The sequence below is a fragment of the Elgaria multicarinata genome, chromosome 7 (assembly GCF_023053635.1).
Source record: "Elgaria multicarinata webbii isolate HBS135686 ecotype San Diego chromosome 7, rElgMul1.1.pri, whole genome shotgun sequence".
NCBI lineage: Eukaryota > Metazoa > Chordata > Lepidosauria > Squamata > Anguidae > Elgaria > Elgaria multicarinata.
In genome coordinates this window covers 50,794,514-50,813,986 of record NC_086177.1, presented here as the reverse complement: position 1 = coordinate 50,813,986, position 19,473 = coordinate 50,794,514, and the positions used below count along the sequence as shown (strand labels likewise).

The 19,473-nt window shown below is 40.5% G+C and overlaps 1 protein-coding gene across 3 annotated transcripts in view; it reads left to right on the top strand.

Moving 5' to 3' along the window:
- LDLRAD4 (low density lipoprotein receptor class A domain containing 4) overlaps nt 1-19,473 on the top strand; it is a 326,743-nt gene that overhangs the window by 109,387 nt on the left and 197,883 nt on the right. For 2 of the 3 annotated variants that reach the window (XM_063130544.1, XM_063130542.1), the window contains exon 3: nt 17,311-17,827. In XM_063130544.1, coding sequence (XP_062986614.1) covers nt 17,788-17,827 — 40 coding nt within the window. In that variant the 5' untranslated portion in view covers nt 17,311-17,787. The remainder of the gene's footprint in view (nt 1-17,310; nt 17,828-19,473) is intronic. The other variant, XM_063130543.1, reaches the window with a different exon arrangement.

Here is a 19,473-nt window from a genome sequence, read left to right as displayed (position 1 = left end):
CCATTGCATGGAGGGTATTGATTGGTTCCTGGAGACCATAAGGTACTTGCTGTTCTGCCTTGTACAATCTTTGTGGGTATATACATTTTGCGCTTTTTTTTATTCATATAACGTTTTTGGCATTTGTTACCATGGTATTTCAGTGAATATCCAAAAGCATTACATTATATGTATTTTGTTTAAAATGAAATTAGCAGCATTTAACCTTACACTCCTCCTGATATATATGAAGCTGATTTTGAAGAAAGTTAAATATTCATCATTATTTTGTGTTGATGCATACAATGTGGCATGCCCCCAAAGTGAGCATTTTGTTTCCAAAGTTTTACATATTAATTTCTGCATACATTTTACATTTTGTTGCTAGATACATGTAGTCAGTTGTATAAATCAATAGGAAATACATAATAGATTTCTCTGTTTTTTAAAAAAACTTAGGGGAGCTCACTGTCCGCTCTGGGACAGGCCCTATCTGGGTGAGTGGGGGAAGTGGTTCTGTCATAAGGAGAGTAAAAGTAGCAGCGATTTATTATTGCATTTATATCTCACCTTTTTTTCCTCCAAGGAACCCAAGGTGGCATACATAATCCTCTTCCTCCTCTCCGTTTTATCCTCACAACAACAACCCTGTGAGGCTGGTTGGGCTGAGAGTGTGTGACTGGCCCAAAGTCATCCAGTGGGTTTCCATGGCTGAGTGGGAACTAGAACCTGGATCTCCCGACTCCCAGTCCCACACTTTAGCCACTACACTGGCTCTCAGTTGCTAAGACTAATGAGCTGTCTTGTTATCCAAGGATTTGTAGAGCCTTGTGTGAGCAGATTGCCTTTTGGAGTCAGCTGACGGTATGAAACTGGGGGAGGAGAGGCATCAGGTGACAAATTCCAGACTGGAACTTCAGCTTTTAATCTATAAGGCTTATTGTGCTTGGCTTTCTGAGTATTGGTTAAGCAAAAGAGGTTAAGCGCAGAATGATAGTTAGAGTCTTCGGTTCTAGATCCCCTGTGCTTTATACTTACTAATGGACAGCATTTGAGAGGCCTTGCCCAAAAAGCCCTGTTCTCAAGGGGTGCTTCATATGTCATGCTTTCCCATTTGGATGCCTGCACACACCTATAATGCTTGGAAGCCATTTGGAAGATGTATGGTTTCCCTCCTTACACATACAAATAGTTATCTAACTTCCAATTAGGTCCTTGATGCCAATGAAAAGTTCCCCCTTCATTTTAATCCCATTTCATTAATTGCATTTCTATACTTTCCAATAGACAAAGCTGTCTGGGCGGTTTATAAAGATTAAAATCTTTAAAATACAGTATTATGCATAATATAATATTTAGCTACAAACATATAAGCAGAGAAGACACATGCAGGGGCAGGAAGAATATTAAGAGGCAAGAAGCTGTAGGGGAGGTTTAACACACACCATGCATGGTGGTCCTGATCTCTAATGCATTTACATGTGAGTAAGTAAAAAACAGAACAACAGTCATGCACTATGGAGTTAAAGTAACGTGTAATTTGGTCCTGAGCCCAATAATTTTTTTGAGTACCAGAACTGAACAGAGTTCACCATCCTTCCAAATAAAATTCTACTCCTGGTTACCCCAAGCTTTCTTCATAGTTTGGGGGTGGTGACAGATTCTTTTTATTGCTGCAGTTCCTAAATAATTGGGAGACAGAAATCCTTGCCAATCAATCACCCATAGATCTACCCATAGATCCTGATCTACCTTCTGCCGGTCCCTGGTTTAGGGGATAGCAATTGAAGTGCTGCCTTCCATCCCTCATTCACTTATCAAAGTGATCCTCCAGAAAAACTAGTTGTTGACAAGTGTTCTGAGACTCCCTGTGCCAGAACATAAGTTAAGAGTGCCATCAATTCTTAGCATCCCAATGGCTGTGACCCAGAATGATGTGATAGGCACAAGTGTTCAGAAATCAGGCCACGACTCCCTAAGACATTCTTAGAAATGTTGTCAGCAGAATAAATGGCAATGATTTAGTAGCAATTTCCTTTATTTGCCAGTTTCTCATGCTTATTTTTCTACATTATTTGTCTATTGTTGCTTACAATGAGAAGATGAGGGAAAAGTAAGGTGTGTATTTCTTTTATCAGAGGTCAAAGTTTCTTATGTACTGGACTTCGACTTCCACTATATTTTTTGTCACTAATTTTTAAAAATTCTAAAAGAAACATACATTATTTCCATAGGTTGCTCTCTATGCTAAGTATGTGAACTACCCAGACACCACAGCAAATCACTGGGATTGCTTCAGATTTTCACATTTGTCCTTTTGTTGCTATTTTTTTGCACAGTCTGATAGCAGACTATAGTTGAAGTGCAAGGCCTGTGGTACAGGCCATTACAGCAGCAAAGGAAATGGAGAATACTGTTTGACTTCACAGAAAGAACACATTGTTTTGCACTTAAAAATGATGGTGCCTAATTGTATTTATGAACACTTCCAGCTCTTGAGACTCCATATTCTAATCATGACATGCCAGTGTTGATGAAAGTTTGACTGTGATTCCCATTAATAGGATAGTGTCTGCTGCTGCTACAGTTCTTCTAATTTTGCAAGTTACGGTAAGTGTTTTGATGTCGCTAACCCTCTTTTGTGTTCAGTGCCAAGGAGAGTGATTCTTGTCTCTCCAAGTTGGTGGCACTAGTGGAATTCAATTGCCCTCCTGGGAGTGAAAAAGGGGCGAGCCATCTCCAGAGGCGTCTCTGATTTGCAAGATGATACCCTTTGGGGCTTAGCCTGCAGTTTCTTCCACTGTTATAGTTCTTGGATCTTTCTGGCAATGTGAATCTCAGCTGCAGTTGAGCCTTTGTAAAATACACCTGAGAGAAGAACCTGGTTGTGATAGATCATGGGGGGAGGAGGGGAGGAGGAGGGGAGCTAACTGTGATGCTGTTGTTTTTCCTTAAAAATATTGATATATACAATATACTCTAGCACAGAAGATATAGTTGTGTGAGCAACAAAAATAAAGGGGTTAGCTCCTGTCTCTCCTTTCTAATATGGAGTGAAGGGAGGAGGTACCATAACTCCCAGCAGGACAAAAGGTTGATTGGATTGAACATGAACTCAGGAAAGGTAGTCTGCTACCACTCTTTTTATGTCCACCTCAGCCTGAGCCAGGTGATTGTCAGACCTTGCTGGGCTCTCTTGAGGCTTATCACAGACCCCATTTCCACCCCAAGCCAAAAATATTAAACACTAGGAATTAGCCCAAGCAGAATTTATTTCTTTATTTCTTTATTACATTTCTATACCGCCCAATAGCTGGAGCTCTCTGGGCGGTTCACAAAAATTAAAAACATTCAAAGTATAAAACAACAGTATAAAACCATAATATAAAATACAATATAAAAGCTCAAAAAGACTTTGGAATTAGTACTGAAGTACTAATGTACCTGGAAATAAGTTTATTTACATAGGGGAAGGGGGTAAAAAGAAAACCTTTTTACCATGTTCCAGGCAAAAATAACTAAAGCCATACCTAAATCTATTGTATACATTAGTGAAGTATGGATCTTTTGATATGACAGTCCAGTGTCCAAGCTCACAATCCTGAACACAAGTTAGAGCATGAAGTTGAAGACAAATGGGCAGCTCTTGAATCTTTTATGCTCAGACCCCTGACAAGATTTCAAAGAGCCAATCACAGGTAGATTACCACTGCTTTGCAAAACCTGTAAGGGAATAGTTCCCATAGAAACTCAACTGAGAGAATTAAATCGCCATTAACTGAGTCTTACTCTGGCCTTGAAGGCTAGAGCTAGCTCACGATGACAGACCCACAGAAGGCTACATCGTGCCATTTTAACTTTTCCAAATGGAGTTGTTGCATGGTTAGAGCGTCAGAATAAAATAGAGTTCATCAGTTAGGGCACAGACCAAGACTGGGATTCTTGGCATACAGGTGTACAAGAAACTGTTTACATTTGATGCACCACTAATGTGATTTTATCATTACTTAAAATTGCATACATTCGTTGCTCATCAATAAGATTTGCATTCATTTTGTTACCTCATTTATTTTCATGTTTGCCCCCTCCATTTTTATTTGGGTGTTTTCCAAACAACAGCTGATTTTTGCAACCATTCCTGTAATCTCCCACTGGTGGCAACCATCCTCCCCACCACAAAGCCCCAGAACAAAGCAACATCCCAGGTATTCTGGTAAAATACAATGACAGCCACAATGAACAGCTGCAGAAATCAGGTCCACTGCTAGTACTGGCAGAGAAAGATAAGCCCCCACCCCCCAATTCCTGAATGGTACAAATGGGTATGAATGGGAGAAACAAAACTGTTTATTTGTTTCCCTATACATTCACTTCAGAGCAAATGTTAATTGAACCAAATGAGCCCCATTCAGTTCTTCATTCATTTTGAAATGAATGCATGCACCCCTAATTTTTAAGGCAAGAGATTTATGTCTGCTGAGCCCTGCTGGGTGACCTCTCAGCAACAGGTTATCTGGCCTTCTCCTCAAGCTCTCTTGCCTTCCTGCTTAAATCCTGCATCTGCTTCTCCTCCATTCTCCTTCTTCCCTTCCTATGCCCATTTGAGTTCCTTCCCAACCCCTGCTTGCACCCTACTTGCTACTGTTACTTATTTATTTCGGTACAGATCCCTTAATTAACAATGAATGCACTGTCTAGGGAATATACAGTGTTATCGTAGGTACAAAATAATATAGTTTGAATGCCATGTACCTGTAATAGAAATGCCATCTTTGGGGAAGACAGAGACCTTGAGGAAGACATTACAAATGTGCAAGGTAATAGGGAGGAAGGTGTTTAAACCAGGAATGGAGCAAAGAGGCCCTTATTGCCATAGCTATGTGAAAAAGTGTTTGGATTCTTTCTTTCATGGGGGAGGGCATCTAGGGTGGGATCCAAACAGTGACCTGGGCTCTTGCTAGCCCAGTAGATTTAAAAAAGAAAGACATGTCTGTACAGCTGAGCCCCATGCCTTGTCACAATCTGCTTTTGAAATTCCACTGAGCTTCAAAAAAACAGTTTGTCATGTGGCTTGCCGAGAGTGGGGGTGGCTGCTGTTAGAGAAAAACAAGTCTAAAGTCCCCTTGGGATCACATAACAAGTCTCCTAGTTCTTTGCATCCTGGGCATCTTTCTTTAGTACAGATGTGCAGTGTTGTAGATTTTCAGATACTGATCTAGTTGCAGCAATAAGAAACAGAATGATACACATTCATTTTTGCTAAGCTGCTACCATGTCAAGACATATACTTATTTAAATATTTTCTGCTTGTGTTGAAATCTGTTTTCTGTGTTCCTGTTTTCTGTCTTTCCTGCAATTATGCTTTACAACTTTTAATGTCATTTTAGGCTAACTGGAGGGGCTGGAAGGGGCTGGGCAGAGAACAATTTTGAGATTATGTTCTTGCCTTGTTTCATCTCAAAAACCTTCTTGTGCATGATGTATGTATTTTTATGGAGCACCTATTAGTGTTCAGAAACAGTAATGACAAATTTGTCAGTATTTCTCAGCTCTCTGTTATCTAGATCTGATTAACCTCCTGGACCAACACCGTGTCTACTTATTGTAGCCCAAACATGTATGGTCCTGTTTTTCAGAGCTTGCCCTGCCTTTTTATCTGATAATCTAAACTTCAAGCTACCAGTAAATAAAAACAAACCTCTATATTTACTTGGTATGGGTTGCCCTGTGCCAAAACTTTTGCCTTCAAGCATTTTTAGAAGGGTTTTCTTCACCTTCACCATTGGTGGAAAATAGTCCTTTGCGAAATAGTTATTCGGCATTCTAATCTCAATGGAGAAATGTCGAATTCTGTAAACACATGGTTTCCTTGTCCCACTTTGTGTTACCCATGTTAAAAAGGAGAAGAAGCAACTACTTCTTGAGCACATACACCAATTTTCAGAGGGTTTCAACACAGCTGATAGAGGACACCAAAAGTCTAAACTAAATTTGAGTTGGCAGAAACTTGGGCAGGATCTACACTACTGCTTTAAAGTGCTTTAAAGTGCTTTATAACAGTTTTGACAACTGTTGGGGCCCAGGACACACTCCATATACAGTTGTCAAAACTGTTATAAAGCACTTTAAAGCAGTAGTGTAGATCCGAACTTGCAATATAAACAAATCCTAAGGTTTTCAGTATACTTGATATGGAATGCATCATATGTGAAAGGCTTTTAGTATGCCCTTTTTCTCTAGATACTTAAAGGTTCCACTATTTTAATTTATTTAATATACTTTTAAACCACCTAAATTAAATTAAATTAAAATAACACAAATAATACAAGGAACCCACCAACCGCTAATGGGAAACTCAGGAAAGTTATTTTTGATCATAGCTCTGTATAGCAAGACTCTTAACTTGCAGATGGACTCTCTCAAACTGTGTTTGTTATGTGTCTGTCACAAGGGTGCTCTTTCCATAGGGGGTGGGACATATCATTTATATGGGATGAGAGCAGAGGGTTGTTCAAGTCAGTAGTAGCAAAATTATACTTACTTCTTGGGGAGCATAGTAAGTAGTTGCAGGATAAGGCAAAACATCCCTGGAGAAATACTAGCAAGAAACTGCAGGAACAACAGTGCACATAGAATGAAGTAAGTAATTGCAGGACCAGGTTGAATGTCTACAGTAGTGGTTCCCAAAGTGGGCGGTACTGCCCCCTTGGGGGCACTGGGATTGCATAGGGGGCGTTAAGAGGCAAAGGGACGGCAGGGGGGTGCTAACAGGCAAAGGGGCGGCAGGGGGCACTCAAGGTGGTCTCTCCAGAAGGTCCTAAAACCCAGGGACTGAGCAGGAAAGAGCGGCAAATTCAGCAGCTCTCCCCACACCACTCCTGCTCAGGAAGGACTTTCTCACTCATGCAGCCGCTCTCTCCTCCTATCTCAAGACCACAGCGGCCCCACCAGAAGTAGGGGATGGGGGAAGCGCCCACAGGAGGCAGCAGAGCAGGAAACAGTGGCGAATTCAGCTGCTCTGCCCACTCTTCTCCTGCCTAGGAGGACCCAGGTCTTCATTCCTGCTGGAGCCACCGCCACCGCCACCCGCTTGCTCCCTCCCTCGGCCAGAGTTGCTCCCTCCTACAAGCTGCCCCGGCAGACCTCTCGTGATAGTTGCTGCACAAGGCGGGAGCAGCAGCCCTGTGGCGGAGAGGAAGGAGCACGTTGAGGATGGCAGGCGGCAGAGCAGCTGCCAAGAACAGCAGCCAGCTGGCTGGCTGGGGAACAGGACTGCTTGTGGTGCTGCAAGGTATCACCAGGCTCCCTTCCCCCGTCAGGAGTTGCAGATTGGGGCCATCTCTCCTCTGAGCTGCTGCCCTCCTGTCCTAATCAGCCAGCAGCTATTGTGAGGCTTGGGGGAGGGGGGTTGGAGAGAGAGAGAGATGCTGTGTGTCTCTGTGTGTGCTCCCACCCCCCAAAAAATCTGTACTACAACAGGATTGGGAGAGAAAAGAAAAGAGTGAGGGAGAGAGAATTGCAATTCCCCAGGTCCTTCCTGGCTAAAGAAGATTCAGCAACAGCTTTTTTCAGAATGCTTGCTGAAACAATTCCTATCTGCCCTTGCTTATTTCAGGGTGTCCAACCCCCTTTTTTCAAGCATTCTTTTGGTAAACATGGTATGTGTGTATCTTGTGTCACCATAAAAACAGAGCTGCAGCACAATCCTAAGTATGTCTACTCAAAAGTAAGCCCCACTGAGATCAATAGAACTTACTCTGAGGTTAAATGTGCATAGGATTCAGCTTGAAAATGAAGAGAGGGTGAAGAAAAGACAGGCGAAAATGAATTGTAGAAATAGAATAGCAAGGTAACTGTGGGATATTTAACCATATTTAAAGACAATAAGTACAGTAAAATTAGTGCCCCTCTACTTCAGTCCCAGCCAGGTTTTCCATAGGAAAACTCTGTACCAGGTGGCAGATAATTATTTTAAATTTTAAATTAAAATACATTATCCTTTTCTCTAACAAAATGGTGCTTACTCTTAAGTAAGTGTGTTCCACTGAAGAAGGAAATCCTATTTGATTCCTGTATTCATGCTAGTGTGACATGATAAATTAAAGGCACAATTTTATGCATGTTTAGACAGAAAAAAGTCCTTCAACTCCTAGAATCCCCTCTAAATGGGAAGCACATGACCCAGGCTTGCCGAGGGAGGGAGGGAGGGAAAAGAGAGTGAACGCCTCTGTTTGCAGCCAGCGTGGCAGGGCACACCAACTGGATTTTGAATAAAGTATTCAATTAATTGTTACGGTTTTGAATTTTATTATCTTATTTATTTATTTATTTATTTCATTTCTATACTGCCCAATAGCCAGAGCTCTCTGGGCGGTTCACAAAATTTAAAAACATTCAAAGTATAAATCATCAGTATAAAACCATAATATAAAATACACATAAAATATAAATTCCTTGGTGGGTCGTTGAAAACCGCTATTCTGAATAATGATTTCTATAGTGTAGGGTAGGGGGCGCTGGGCATGAGTTTGTAGAACCAAGGGGGCAGTTACCTGAAAAAGTTTGGGAACCACTGGTCTACAGGGTGATACACATAAGTACCTGCAGGATCAGGATGAAGGTCCATGGTGAGAGGGTAAGCAGCTGCAGGACTAGAGTGAATATGCAGGGAGCCATAAGGCTGCAAGAACAGAGTGAAAGCCCATGCGGTGGTGTCAGTTGTAGATAGCTAGTTGTAGAGTTAGGATGCTCTGATACTGAGTATGCTGTGGAAGTGAGCAAGTCTTCTCCTGACTATTTGTTCTCATATTTTCCCAACTGCTGCAGTTAGCACTGGAAAGTTTCTCCTCCCTTTCTTAGCAACCACTCCTGTGCTTCTGCTCCTTGGCCTTCAAATGAACCAGCAGCTCTTTTCTCATTTCTACTACCCCTATTTTGTACCTTCATCTTTTTGGTGGTGGTTGTTCCTTTCCTGTTGCATCCCCCAAGTCTCTCCCTGAGCTTCCAGCATTCAAGCTTTTATCCTGTGCTGCTGCTCTGCTTTCTCCTCCTTCTCCCTCAGAGTCTGCAAGCCATTTAAAAGGCCCTTAAAAGTCCTAATTCTCTTTCCTTCTGTTTAACCAGCCTTAGCTTTAGCTGGCTGCTGTTGCTGGGCAAGCAGAGAAGCCCTGGGAGGTTGTACAGTGACACCTCCCCCCCCCAATGGCTCCTCACAATGCCTAATTAATTCATTTAGAATGATTGTTAATTATGTTAAGTCATGTTAATTGTACTATGAACTTGAACAAGAGAACTAATTATATATATAAAATCTGCAGTGATTTGACCTAGCTTAGGAGAGTCTGGATCTGGAACCATGGGTGTAAATCTAATGTACATCCAAATGTGAATGGCACTACTTTTAATAGAATGTGTGTTTGAGTGTTTATTCCTATCTCCATTCTGGCATATTTGGACAACATTTTAAAGTGCAAATAGACCCAGTTTGCACATAATGGTGGCAAATTGCGGGTTAATTAACTTCAGCTCATTGGCCAAGACTTTCCTTGCAATCCCCCCCACCTGCAGTCCCCCCTGCAAATTCCTAATGTGCTCTGGAGGGTTCCCCTCCCCACCCCAGAATACACGGGAGTGACTGGAGAGAGGGAGGAAACCATTCCGCCAGTAGTTTCCATTCCATCGGCAGAATTTTCTTAAGTAACAATCTTGCTCCAAATGTTCTTAGGTAACAATTTTGCTTTGTGAAACAATTTAATGGCACTACTGATATATCATGTCAATGTCCCTTATCTCCATTTTTTTTAAGGTGGGATTAATGGGGGAAAGCACGGGAGGTATTCCCCCACTGGAGGTTGACAGTGTCAAATAAAGGACTACAAACCTCCATGAGTGGCCAGTCACGAGCATGCAAAAAATCACTGTTGTAGACATCATAATGCTATCTCATGTTCTCTCATTCCTTTTAGCCTCTGACTCTGGGTTGTTTCCACACTTAGAACTTGGTGTCAAAGTGTCGTTCTTCCTTCACTCAGTTCTTATGGGGCATCCACAAAACGCCGTTGTCCAATCATTGTCATCGTATATGTTCCCAGTGATTCTTCTGTCTTTCCTCAGACTGTTTTTACAATTTTAGTCCAACTTAAAAAACAAAACAGAACAGTAAGAGGAGCAGGACCACAATCTCCACAGGTGTAGTGGCTTTAGTGGATTTCTTGTCCACCTTTTTTAAAGGGTGGCCTTTTGATGTGGTTTGTGATGTATCAGAAAAGTGAACCTACTGCTTTTCAGTCCCCCCCCCCAAAAAAACCCCAAAAAACTTTTGGGTAACTGACACAATGGTGATGTTGGATTTTTAAAAAAATGCCTTTCAAAATTAGCTTCATTGTGTTACAGCACTATTATTTATTATTTATTTATTATAGCATTTTTATCCCACCCTTTAGCCAAAAAGGCTCTCAAGGTGGCTTCCAAAAGTATATCTTAAGGCAGTCCCTGCCCGCAGGCTTTACAATCTAAAAACATGACATGAAAGGAAAGGGGCTTGGGAGGGAGGAGGGGGGAAAGGCAAATTTAGGCGCTAGAGTCTTAGTTGCAAAGTTCATCAGGTCATGGATACAGTGGAAGGACTGCCTGTTCTTCTCCCTCGAATTGCCTCTTACAGATCCTGGCAAGATGGAGGGATGCCTGACTGCTGCTTCCTTTCCCTATGATAGACTCAGCAGTGACAGGAGGGAAGGGGTGCTCTCACAGCTGGACCTGGACCCAGGTACTATCACACCATACTACAAAAATTAACATGATAGCATTATGATGTTACACCACTATACTGCCCTATAATAAAGTATATAGACACACAGAATCTATTTTTGTAGTATGATGTTGTAATGTTAATTCATGATAATACAATAATGCTAAAAAAAATAATGGTTCAAAATTATTTTTTTAAAACTATCTTTGCATTTACCAGAAAAAAAAATCTTGGTAGTTTGTGCAAAATATTTACCCTTGGAAAATAGGCCTCAGTATTTTACATCCACATGAGAAATAGTATGGCTGTTATTTGTGTACTTAGTGAAAGAAACTAAGTCTATCCTGCCTCACTAGTAGTATGCTGGCAAAAGAGGGGGAAATAGCTCCCATTATTGCATTTATGTTATAAACTTATGAGGTAAATAGAAATTGTTTAATGGCTCATTTTGTTTTCCTTCAACAAGAATCAGGCTGGCTGAAATATACTTTTGTGCTTCAATGGTTTAAATTAGGCAAAGAGTTGAAGCTTTTGCTGCTATAGTATTGCTCTCCCAGAGGTGATAAGGGTGATTCTTGCTACCTTCATTTTGAAATTTGTATTTAATTATATAATAACCGACAGCACACATCCAATCATTCTATTTCAAACAAAATACATGTTAAAGCTGACAGTCTGACATTAACTTAAGCTTAAGGTTGGCTGTCAAATAAAAAATCCATAAATTAGGGACAATGTAGAGCTGCGATATTAGATACAGTATATGGAATTTGTGGAGCTCTGTTCAATGAAGATATGGGTGCTTCTTTTTTTAAAAAATGTATATACCCATAAAATCATTTTTATATTTTGTTGCATTTATAATGCATGGTTCTTGGACTCGCAATGCCAATCCATGCTACAACTTGCAAGCTTCAGCTAGTACAAAATACTGCCGCACATGCCTTTATGGGCATGAAATAGTGCCATCATAGCCGGCTGATCTTGTTTCATTTGAATTGGCTGTCAATATGCTTCTGAGATCTACACCAAGCAGGATATGACACATTGAAAATCATTTGGAAACTGTATATGGAGTGTGTCCTGGGCCCCAACAGTTGTCAAAACTGTTATAAACTGTTATAAAGCAGTAGTGTAGATCCTGCCTGAGTTCAATTCAAGATGCTGGTGCTTACTTATACAACCCTTCAAAGTCTGGATCCCACATATCTTATAGAACACTTTTTATTGTCTCCCATGCTAGCTTCAGTCTGCTGCTCCAAATCCCAGCTCTACGCAATTCAAGACTGTCATAGCAAGAAGCAGGGCATTTACATCAATTGATGTGAGGATGTGGGACGAACTTCCCTCTGGAATTTGCAATTCCCCCTTTTATAGGCTTTCCAGAAGAGGCTGAGAAACATGTGTTGTCTGTATGGTCTTTGGCTCAGTTGGCTAGTTTTGTTTGTTCTTATTGGTTTCCTCCCTCCTTTCCTTCGGTTGCTGAACTCGTTCCTTCAGTATACACCATCTCAACCACCAGAAAGGTGGCTACTAACTAATTTTAATAATTAATAATTTTCATGTTGCTGGTACCTGTTTTAATAGTATGTTAAAAAATAAGGTATAAAAGAGTGGAAGATTTTGGGGAAAGGCATTGTTGTAGTTTGGTCATAAGCACTATCCAACAGAAATGCATGGTACTAATTCCACACTATTTGTAGTGCACCGTAACCACAATTCCAATGAATGTTTAAGTAGGGTGGCCAGATACAAATGAGAGCACGCTTCAACACCTTTAATAGTTGGGTAGAAGAGGGCATTACAGCCTGTGTAGCTTCTCATGCTAGCTTCACCTGATGAAATTCCCTCTTCTATAAAACTATTAAATTTGCAGGAGTCTTGTCCTCTTTTTCATTTGACCATTCTACAAATAAAACTATTGAAAAACAGTATTTTTCTAGTGACAAATTAGTTCCGAATACTTGAGAAATATAAAATTCCCACAATAGTAGTACACTTTGAGGAAATGCATTTATTTGTATCTTCTGCAACAAATATTTTATTGCATGAAAAGAATATCTTTCTGAAACGGTTCCAAGGGGTTTTCTGTGAGTACCTCCTGAAGTTTTTCAGGAGGTACTTCAGGAGGTGACATTCTCAGTCAGAAGCTGTTGGGCTTTCTGTAGAAGGACATAATAGTGAAAACAAGCCTCTGGAAAAGAATGTTGGTCTTGGGTGTGGGATGCCACAAAACCAATTTGAAGCAAATCTCTGTTGCTCAACCTAACTTACTTCACATGGTTCACTTGATAATACGTGAAATAGGAATTTTAACAGCTTATTTTTCAATGGTATGTGCATAAATTATGATTAATAAATTGTATTAATCTGAGATACGATTATATGTACTATGAGAAGCAAACAAATGTTTTATGTGGTCTCCTGTGTTTAAGACAAAGTGTGTGCAAGACTCATAATTCTCTGTGCTAATTCACTATGAAACAAAGTGGAATTTGGAAACATTTCAGAGTATAATTTTGAAACTGATCTAGAAAAATTATAGCTGATTTATTGCTTCCTTTTTTCAGCTATTTAACTTTCATATTCAGGTTGTACTATTTTTCCTGCAACCGAAACTTTCCTTCATTTCTAAATATGTTAACGTTTTGTCATTAGGAGGTGTGTAGTGCATTTTTGTGATTTGTGTTATACAACTGAGTTAAAATGAAAGGCAAATATATTTGCCCAAGGCTTCTGGTAGAAACTAAACTTAATTTACTCACACTTTCTTTCTTAAAACAACATTATCACCCATGGGGGAAAATGATCTGCTGGAACATTTCCAACTTATTATTTAAAAGAAAAATGGGCAATTTTGTTAAGAATTTCTTTTTTTTTAGTTTTTGTTTCCTGTCCCGATTTAATGAAGTAGTGTGAGAGTCTTGCACATATCAATCTTGTTTTGGAGATTCTTGCTCTTTACTCAGATTTTGAGGTGTGTGTATGTGGGCTTAGTTGCTGAAAGAAATTGTCAGTGGAAATCCTATTATACTTTGTGAGCTTATTTATAAATTAACCTGCATAGGATAGGATTGTGCAGTTGGATTCAAAGAGAGAGAGAGAGAGAGAGAGAGATTATACACATATGTCATTTAATTTTGATAAGTGATTTCTGCAAGAGGTGACTGGACATAACAATTGGTGAATACATTTTCAGTTTCCCTCAATATGAGAGTCTTGCACATATCAATCTTGTTTTGGAGATTGCCAATACTGGGTTTTGTTTTGTTTTAAATGGTCTGTCTCAGTTTTGTAAACATTGGTGGAACACCCTGTAGCTGATTGTGTCTGCAGTTCTTTAGACTCTTGTTTGCTTGTCTGGATAATGTTTTATTTGCACTTCTTTATTTAGTACCCAGACGGAAGATGTTGACTACTGGGACAGTGTAAATAAATCAAATTAATTCTTGCAGCATGGTTTGATTTGCAGGAACAAACCAACTCTCACTTTGACTAGTAACGTGTACAAGAGTTTAGGAGCCTTTTCCCTGGATTATTTTGGCTCTTGAACAGCTGCTAGTCACAATAGACACACTTTTGCAGAACTGGCTAATCCAACCTTCCAGGAAGACATGGATCTCTTTGAGAATTTCCGTAGTGGAGCAGAGCCTGCTCATTAAAATGTTCTGTAGGAAGCTGCCTTATACCAACTCAGACCATTGGTCCATCTAGTCCAGTATTATCTCCACTGATGGTTAACAGCTCTCTCCAGGCTTCCAGGCAGGAGTTTTCGCAGCCTTACCTGGAGACAGAGCCAGCCTTATCATGGAGCAAGAAGAAGCTCCCACATGAGGTGGTGCAGAATGGGAAGCGTGGCAAATTGTGCCACTCCCCCCTTGTGCCCCCACCTGCCCCCCCCCAGCCCGTGTGGCAGGAAGCTCGCCTTGCAGCCTTGGCACGGCAAGGGTTACTTACAGTCAGCCTTACTATTACCTCCCTCCAAGCTGCCGGCATTGTTAATGTTCCAGGCCCTCCGGTTTTTGAGAAGGAGCCACGTGGGTCAGGTTTGGTGGCTGCCTTCTTGAAGGTCAGCTGTGAGAAGCTGTGGCTGCAGTAAGTGTCCTTTGCACTGGGGGCTTTATATTGCTTGTCAATCACAGGGGAAGTCCTGCCTGGTACACAGAATCGTATGCCTCAGGCTCCTGCGTACTGCTTTGGGCTTCTCCACACAATTCACTCTCCTAAGGCTTTGTTACTGGCAGTAAAAGCTTAAAGCTAAAATATGCTGGTATTTTTGCCCCCACCCCCGGGTTGCCTTTGACCCCACCCACCACTGGAATTCACTCCCCAGGACCTTCTCCAGAATTGAATTTGGCCTTCAGGCTGAAAGAGATTTGCAATAAAGCAGTTGATAGTGGAAGCACACCTATCTTTACTTTCACATGATGCTAAGAGTTTGACTCCAGTTTGAGTGTGAAGCACCCTCCTTCACTTCCTTCTTGGCAGAGGGCTCCTTTTGCTGGAAGAGAGGCTGCAGAAACCTTCTTTTCCAGCAACCACCAATTGCTGTTGTCTCGGATTGCACAGAACCACTATTGAATTTGGGCTGGTTCAAGCAGCGTTTGTTGTTGGTTTAGAAGGCTTATGGTGGTGACAGAGTTTAAGAACCCATGGTCTAGAGGTTTTTATGACCCTGTCAGGCTTTTTTAAATAAATGGCATTCCTGGGTGTTTCTAGCAGAGTACTATTTATTTCTCTGTCATTGTTTGTAAAACCAGAGTCTGATTCCAAGCTAAAATATTCCAAAGCATCTTTTGGCAGTACTTTGGCAAATCAATACATTCTACACAGCAGATATGATAGCAAATACATTCGTTATTTGGAGGAAGCATCTTATTTCTCTAGATATAAAATACTAGTTGATGAGTGCTGGAAAAAATGTGATATCCTTATAATAAAAATAGTAGCTTGAAAGAAGATTGTCTGTGTGTATCAAACAGGAAGCAAGTTTATATTTACTGTACAAAGAACTGTTCAGAAAGGTACAATAAGGTTGCTCCTGATGGTACCTCCTGAAAGGAGCTTCACCACTAGGAATATTAGAGAAATCTGTTTTGGAAGCTGGAGTTGGCCAAATTTCCTTAGGTTTAGCCTCCTGTCCTTCATTCCGGTTCCTGCTGTGGTGCCCGACTCAGGTCTCCATCAAGTTGAGCTAATTTATAGATTTTATGGTCACTTCGCAGATTTTTTTTTCTGCAAACACAAATTGAATTGTACACACCGCAGAATTCCATCAAATAAAAAAAGAACTGGATTACTCAGTGACAGACATAACTAGGGTTAAATTTTCCCTCCACCCTATAATACCCCCCAATTCACTGAAGTGCCCTGCTTTCATTACCTACAGAAGAGGTGTCAAATGGGGGTGGTACATTTCAACACCTAAGCCTAAAAACATGGGGGTTTTTAGGCTTAGGTTACTTTCTTATTTATTATATATTGCTTAGCTATATATTGCTGTAACTATTAATGTGGCGTGTGACGCAGAGCAGTAAAGCAGCAGTTTCTGCAGCTGAAACTCTCCCTACGGCCTGAGTTCGATCCCAGCGGAAGTTGGTTTCAGGCAGCCGGCTCGGGTCGACTCAGCCTTCCATCCTCCCGAGGTCGGTAAAATGAGTACCCAGTTAGCTGGGGGAAAGGTAATAACGGCTGGGGAAGGCAATGGCAAACCACCCCGCTATAAGGCCTGCCAAGAAAACATCAGCGAAAGCTGGCGTCCCTCCAAGAGTCAGTAATGACTCAGTGCTTGCACGAGAGGTTCCTTTCCTTTCTTACTTTCTTATTTATTATATATTGCTTAGCTATATATTGCTGTAACTATTAATTGTTACTGGATCTTAATAATGTAGCTACAATATATGAGGTAACTATTTTTCTGTGAAACAAACATCAAATAAGGCTATAAATTATTATTTTTACATTAAAACTGGTTTTGAGTATATATAGTATTTAAAATAATGATAGCAATAAAAACTAATATTCTTAAGTAAAATAACCAGTCACTTGGATTTTAAGAAAATTAACAATTCTCAGGCCTACTATATAGAACTTTTCAGAGTTCAGAGGATAAATGTTTTAAGCATTCAATGTCATATTTAGCTTCATGTTTTATAACAGAGTTTTATAAAATGGTAATGATGAGACCTGGTTATTATTATTATTATTATAGATTACACTTAAGGCCCTTGAGAAGGTTGTTTTTTCTTTTAGTTTTTCCTTTTAACTGCAATTCTATTATTGTACTGCTACCCCATCTTTACTAAATATGGCTTTTGAAATGTAAATCACATCATGTTCAGAGAGTCAGTTGACAACTTCAGCACTGTTTCACTTTGCATTTCAAAGGGCTGTATGGTCACACTTTGCATCTCCACAAAATTTTGATTTCCCCCCTTCTAAATATCTCCTTTATGTGCAGAATCCATCCCTACTAAATGGGGCTATTTGTGTGTACATGTGCACACATGTGGTTTCCCTCCCTGAATGTTGTGAACCTTGCTGTAAGTCATCAGGAAACATCTTTTCCTTTTTTAATTTCTCAGCTTACCTGAGGGGAAGGGGAAGCCCAAAGAGAACACCGAAGACAAGTGAAGAGGACATTTGGCTGAATCTGAAAGAAAGTGAGCAAGCAAACCAACAATAAAAACCAATCATGTTCTCTGAACAGAGGATTAGAGCTAAATTTTGAAGGAAAAAAAAGCCCAACCCATTTATTTTTTTTAAAAAATGTGTGAAATGACTCCTTTCCTTTTCTTGGACACCATGGTCAAAATGCTCTGGCAGGACGGTTGAGGCACCAGATTTGCCCTTTCTATTTGAATTTGACGCGCATCCGTATTACTTAGGGCTCAAAAGACCTGGGAACAGGTGGGAATTGGATTATGTCAAATGCTGGACTGGAGGGAAGAAATGGACATTGATAGGCGAAGATGGAAGTAACTTGACAGCTTCAACCCTAGAAGTTGCCTTTGGAAAGGACAGCTTAAGACTGGAATCACACGTTTTACGGGGAGAACAGTATGCAGGAAGCTGGTTTCCAGGCCACAAATGCTTTCACAGGTAAGAACTTTGCTGTGATTTCTAGACAAACTGTGTTTTCCTTGGAAGTTAATGTATTTGTGTTTGCATACAACAGCCACTCATTTGTGTTGATCCTGATCATGGTATGACATATGGACTTAGAAACTATCTGCTGAATTCCTCAAAAACAACATCTGTGCAGGCACACCAGGAGAGGGCAAGATACTTGTAAAATTTACAAGCATATTTATTCTGAGGTACCTGTCATCAGGATCCTTAAATCTCTGTAAACGTCTCACTCGTTGAAAAGAGAGTCCTTCCATCTGGTTGTACATTTACATGCTAGTGCTGGAGTCGAAGAGATACTTCTTATGAGACTTTTTGTACTTGATTGTAACACTGAGGTAAACTCATGCATCAGATTGATGGGAGCATGCATGTATTTCCTTTCCTCTTTAATGGTCCATCTAGAAAAAAATATTCTAAGATGTTCTCTGTGGGCTAGGCATGGAGAATGGAATGGGGAATTACCCCGGTGGTTAATCCTCCAGCCATTGTTATTCAGATCTGTGCATGAAACATGGTAGAGGACAGTAATTTCTGAAATATCACATCTCACTTGGAGAATTTGCCATCCCACCCTCAAACTCTGGAAGACTTCAGCAGATTGCCTGATAGACTTGGGTTTGAAGGCTGCAGTCCAAACATTTATACTGTAGTAATCTATATGCTGTTCAGGGAGTGGATTGGGGAATATGGGTCTTACCAACAAGTTACACAAACCCTGTCTGTCTGAGTTTGCAGTCTTTGTTTTCTTTGGTTGGCCAGAAAGGCCTGGGAAACTATGAGCATGTGGCGACCCTCTGGACGTCAACTGAGGCCACTTGGAAAAACATGATTGTGATACAATGTAACTTGCAGCCTCAGACAAAATTTCTGCATATGTGGGTGAACTTGGCAGATAGGTTTCACTTCTACTGCTTTAGATGCTCCATTTTTTAAATGTGTGGTTTGCTCTCTATTTGTTTGGTTCAGGGCTTTTAGGAACTCTACAATAAAAGGAAACAAATAGCATATAACCCACTCCAGCTAGCTTATTTGTCTTCTACTATATCAAGAGGTATTGACAGTTCCAATTAAGCATTTCCTTTCTGGTATAACAGTTTTACTATTATAGCACATTCAGGCACATACATTATTCCAATGTCATCATGCAGTTCATTTGCAAGAATTAAACTATGTACAGTGGTCTACAGACAGAGCAGGTATAGCAAGGCTTCTGGCCTTGTTTTCTCATGGGTGAATTTAACAGTAGATGTAAATTCCTTAGAGAAACATAAAGGAGTGCATTTAAAGCCATTTTAATGTTTATTTTAACAGATGTGATCAACAAGTAATACCATTATCATGTGATGTGTTTTCCCACATTGTCATAGTGCAATACTACTATTATGGTATAATTTGATTTAGTGGTCTCTATCTGCAGAGATTTGCTAACTTCTGAGAAGGATGTCAGAGAGAAGTTGATGATGATGATGATGATAATAATAATCCCATCTAGTTGGCTTTGGGTGGCCTTCCTGTGGTGCTCTCCAAATGTTTTGAACTACAGCTCCCACCATCCCTGACCATTAGCCATACTGCTTGAGGCTGCTAGAAATTGCAGTCCAACACATCTGGAGAGC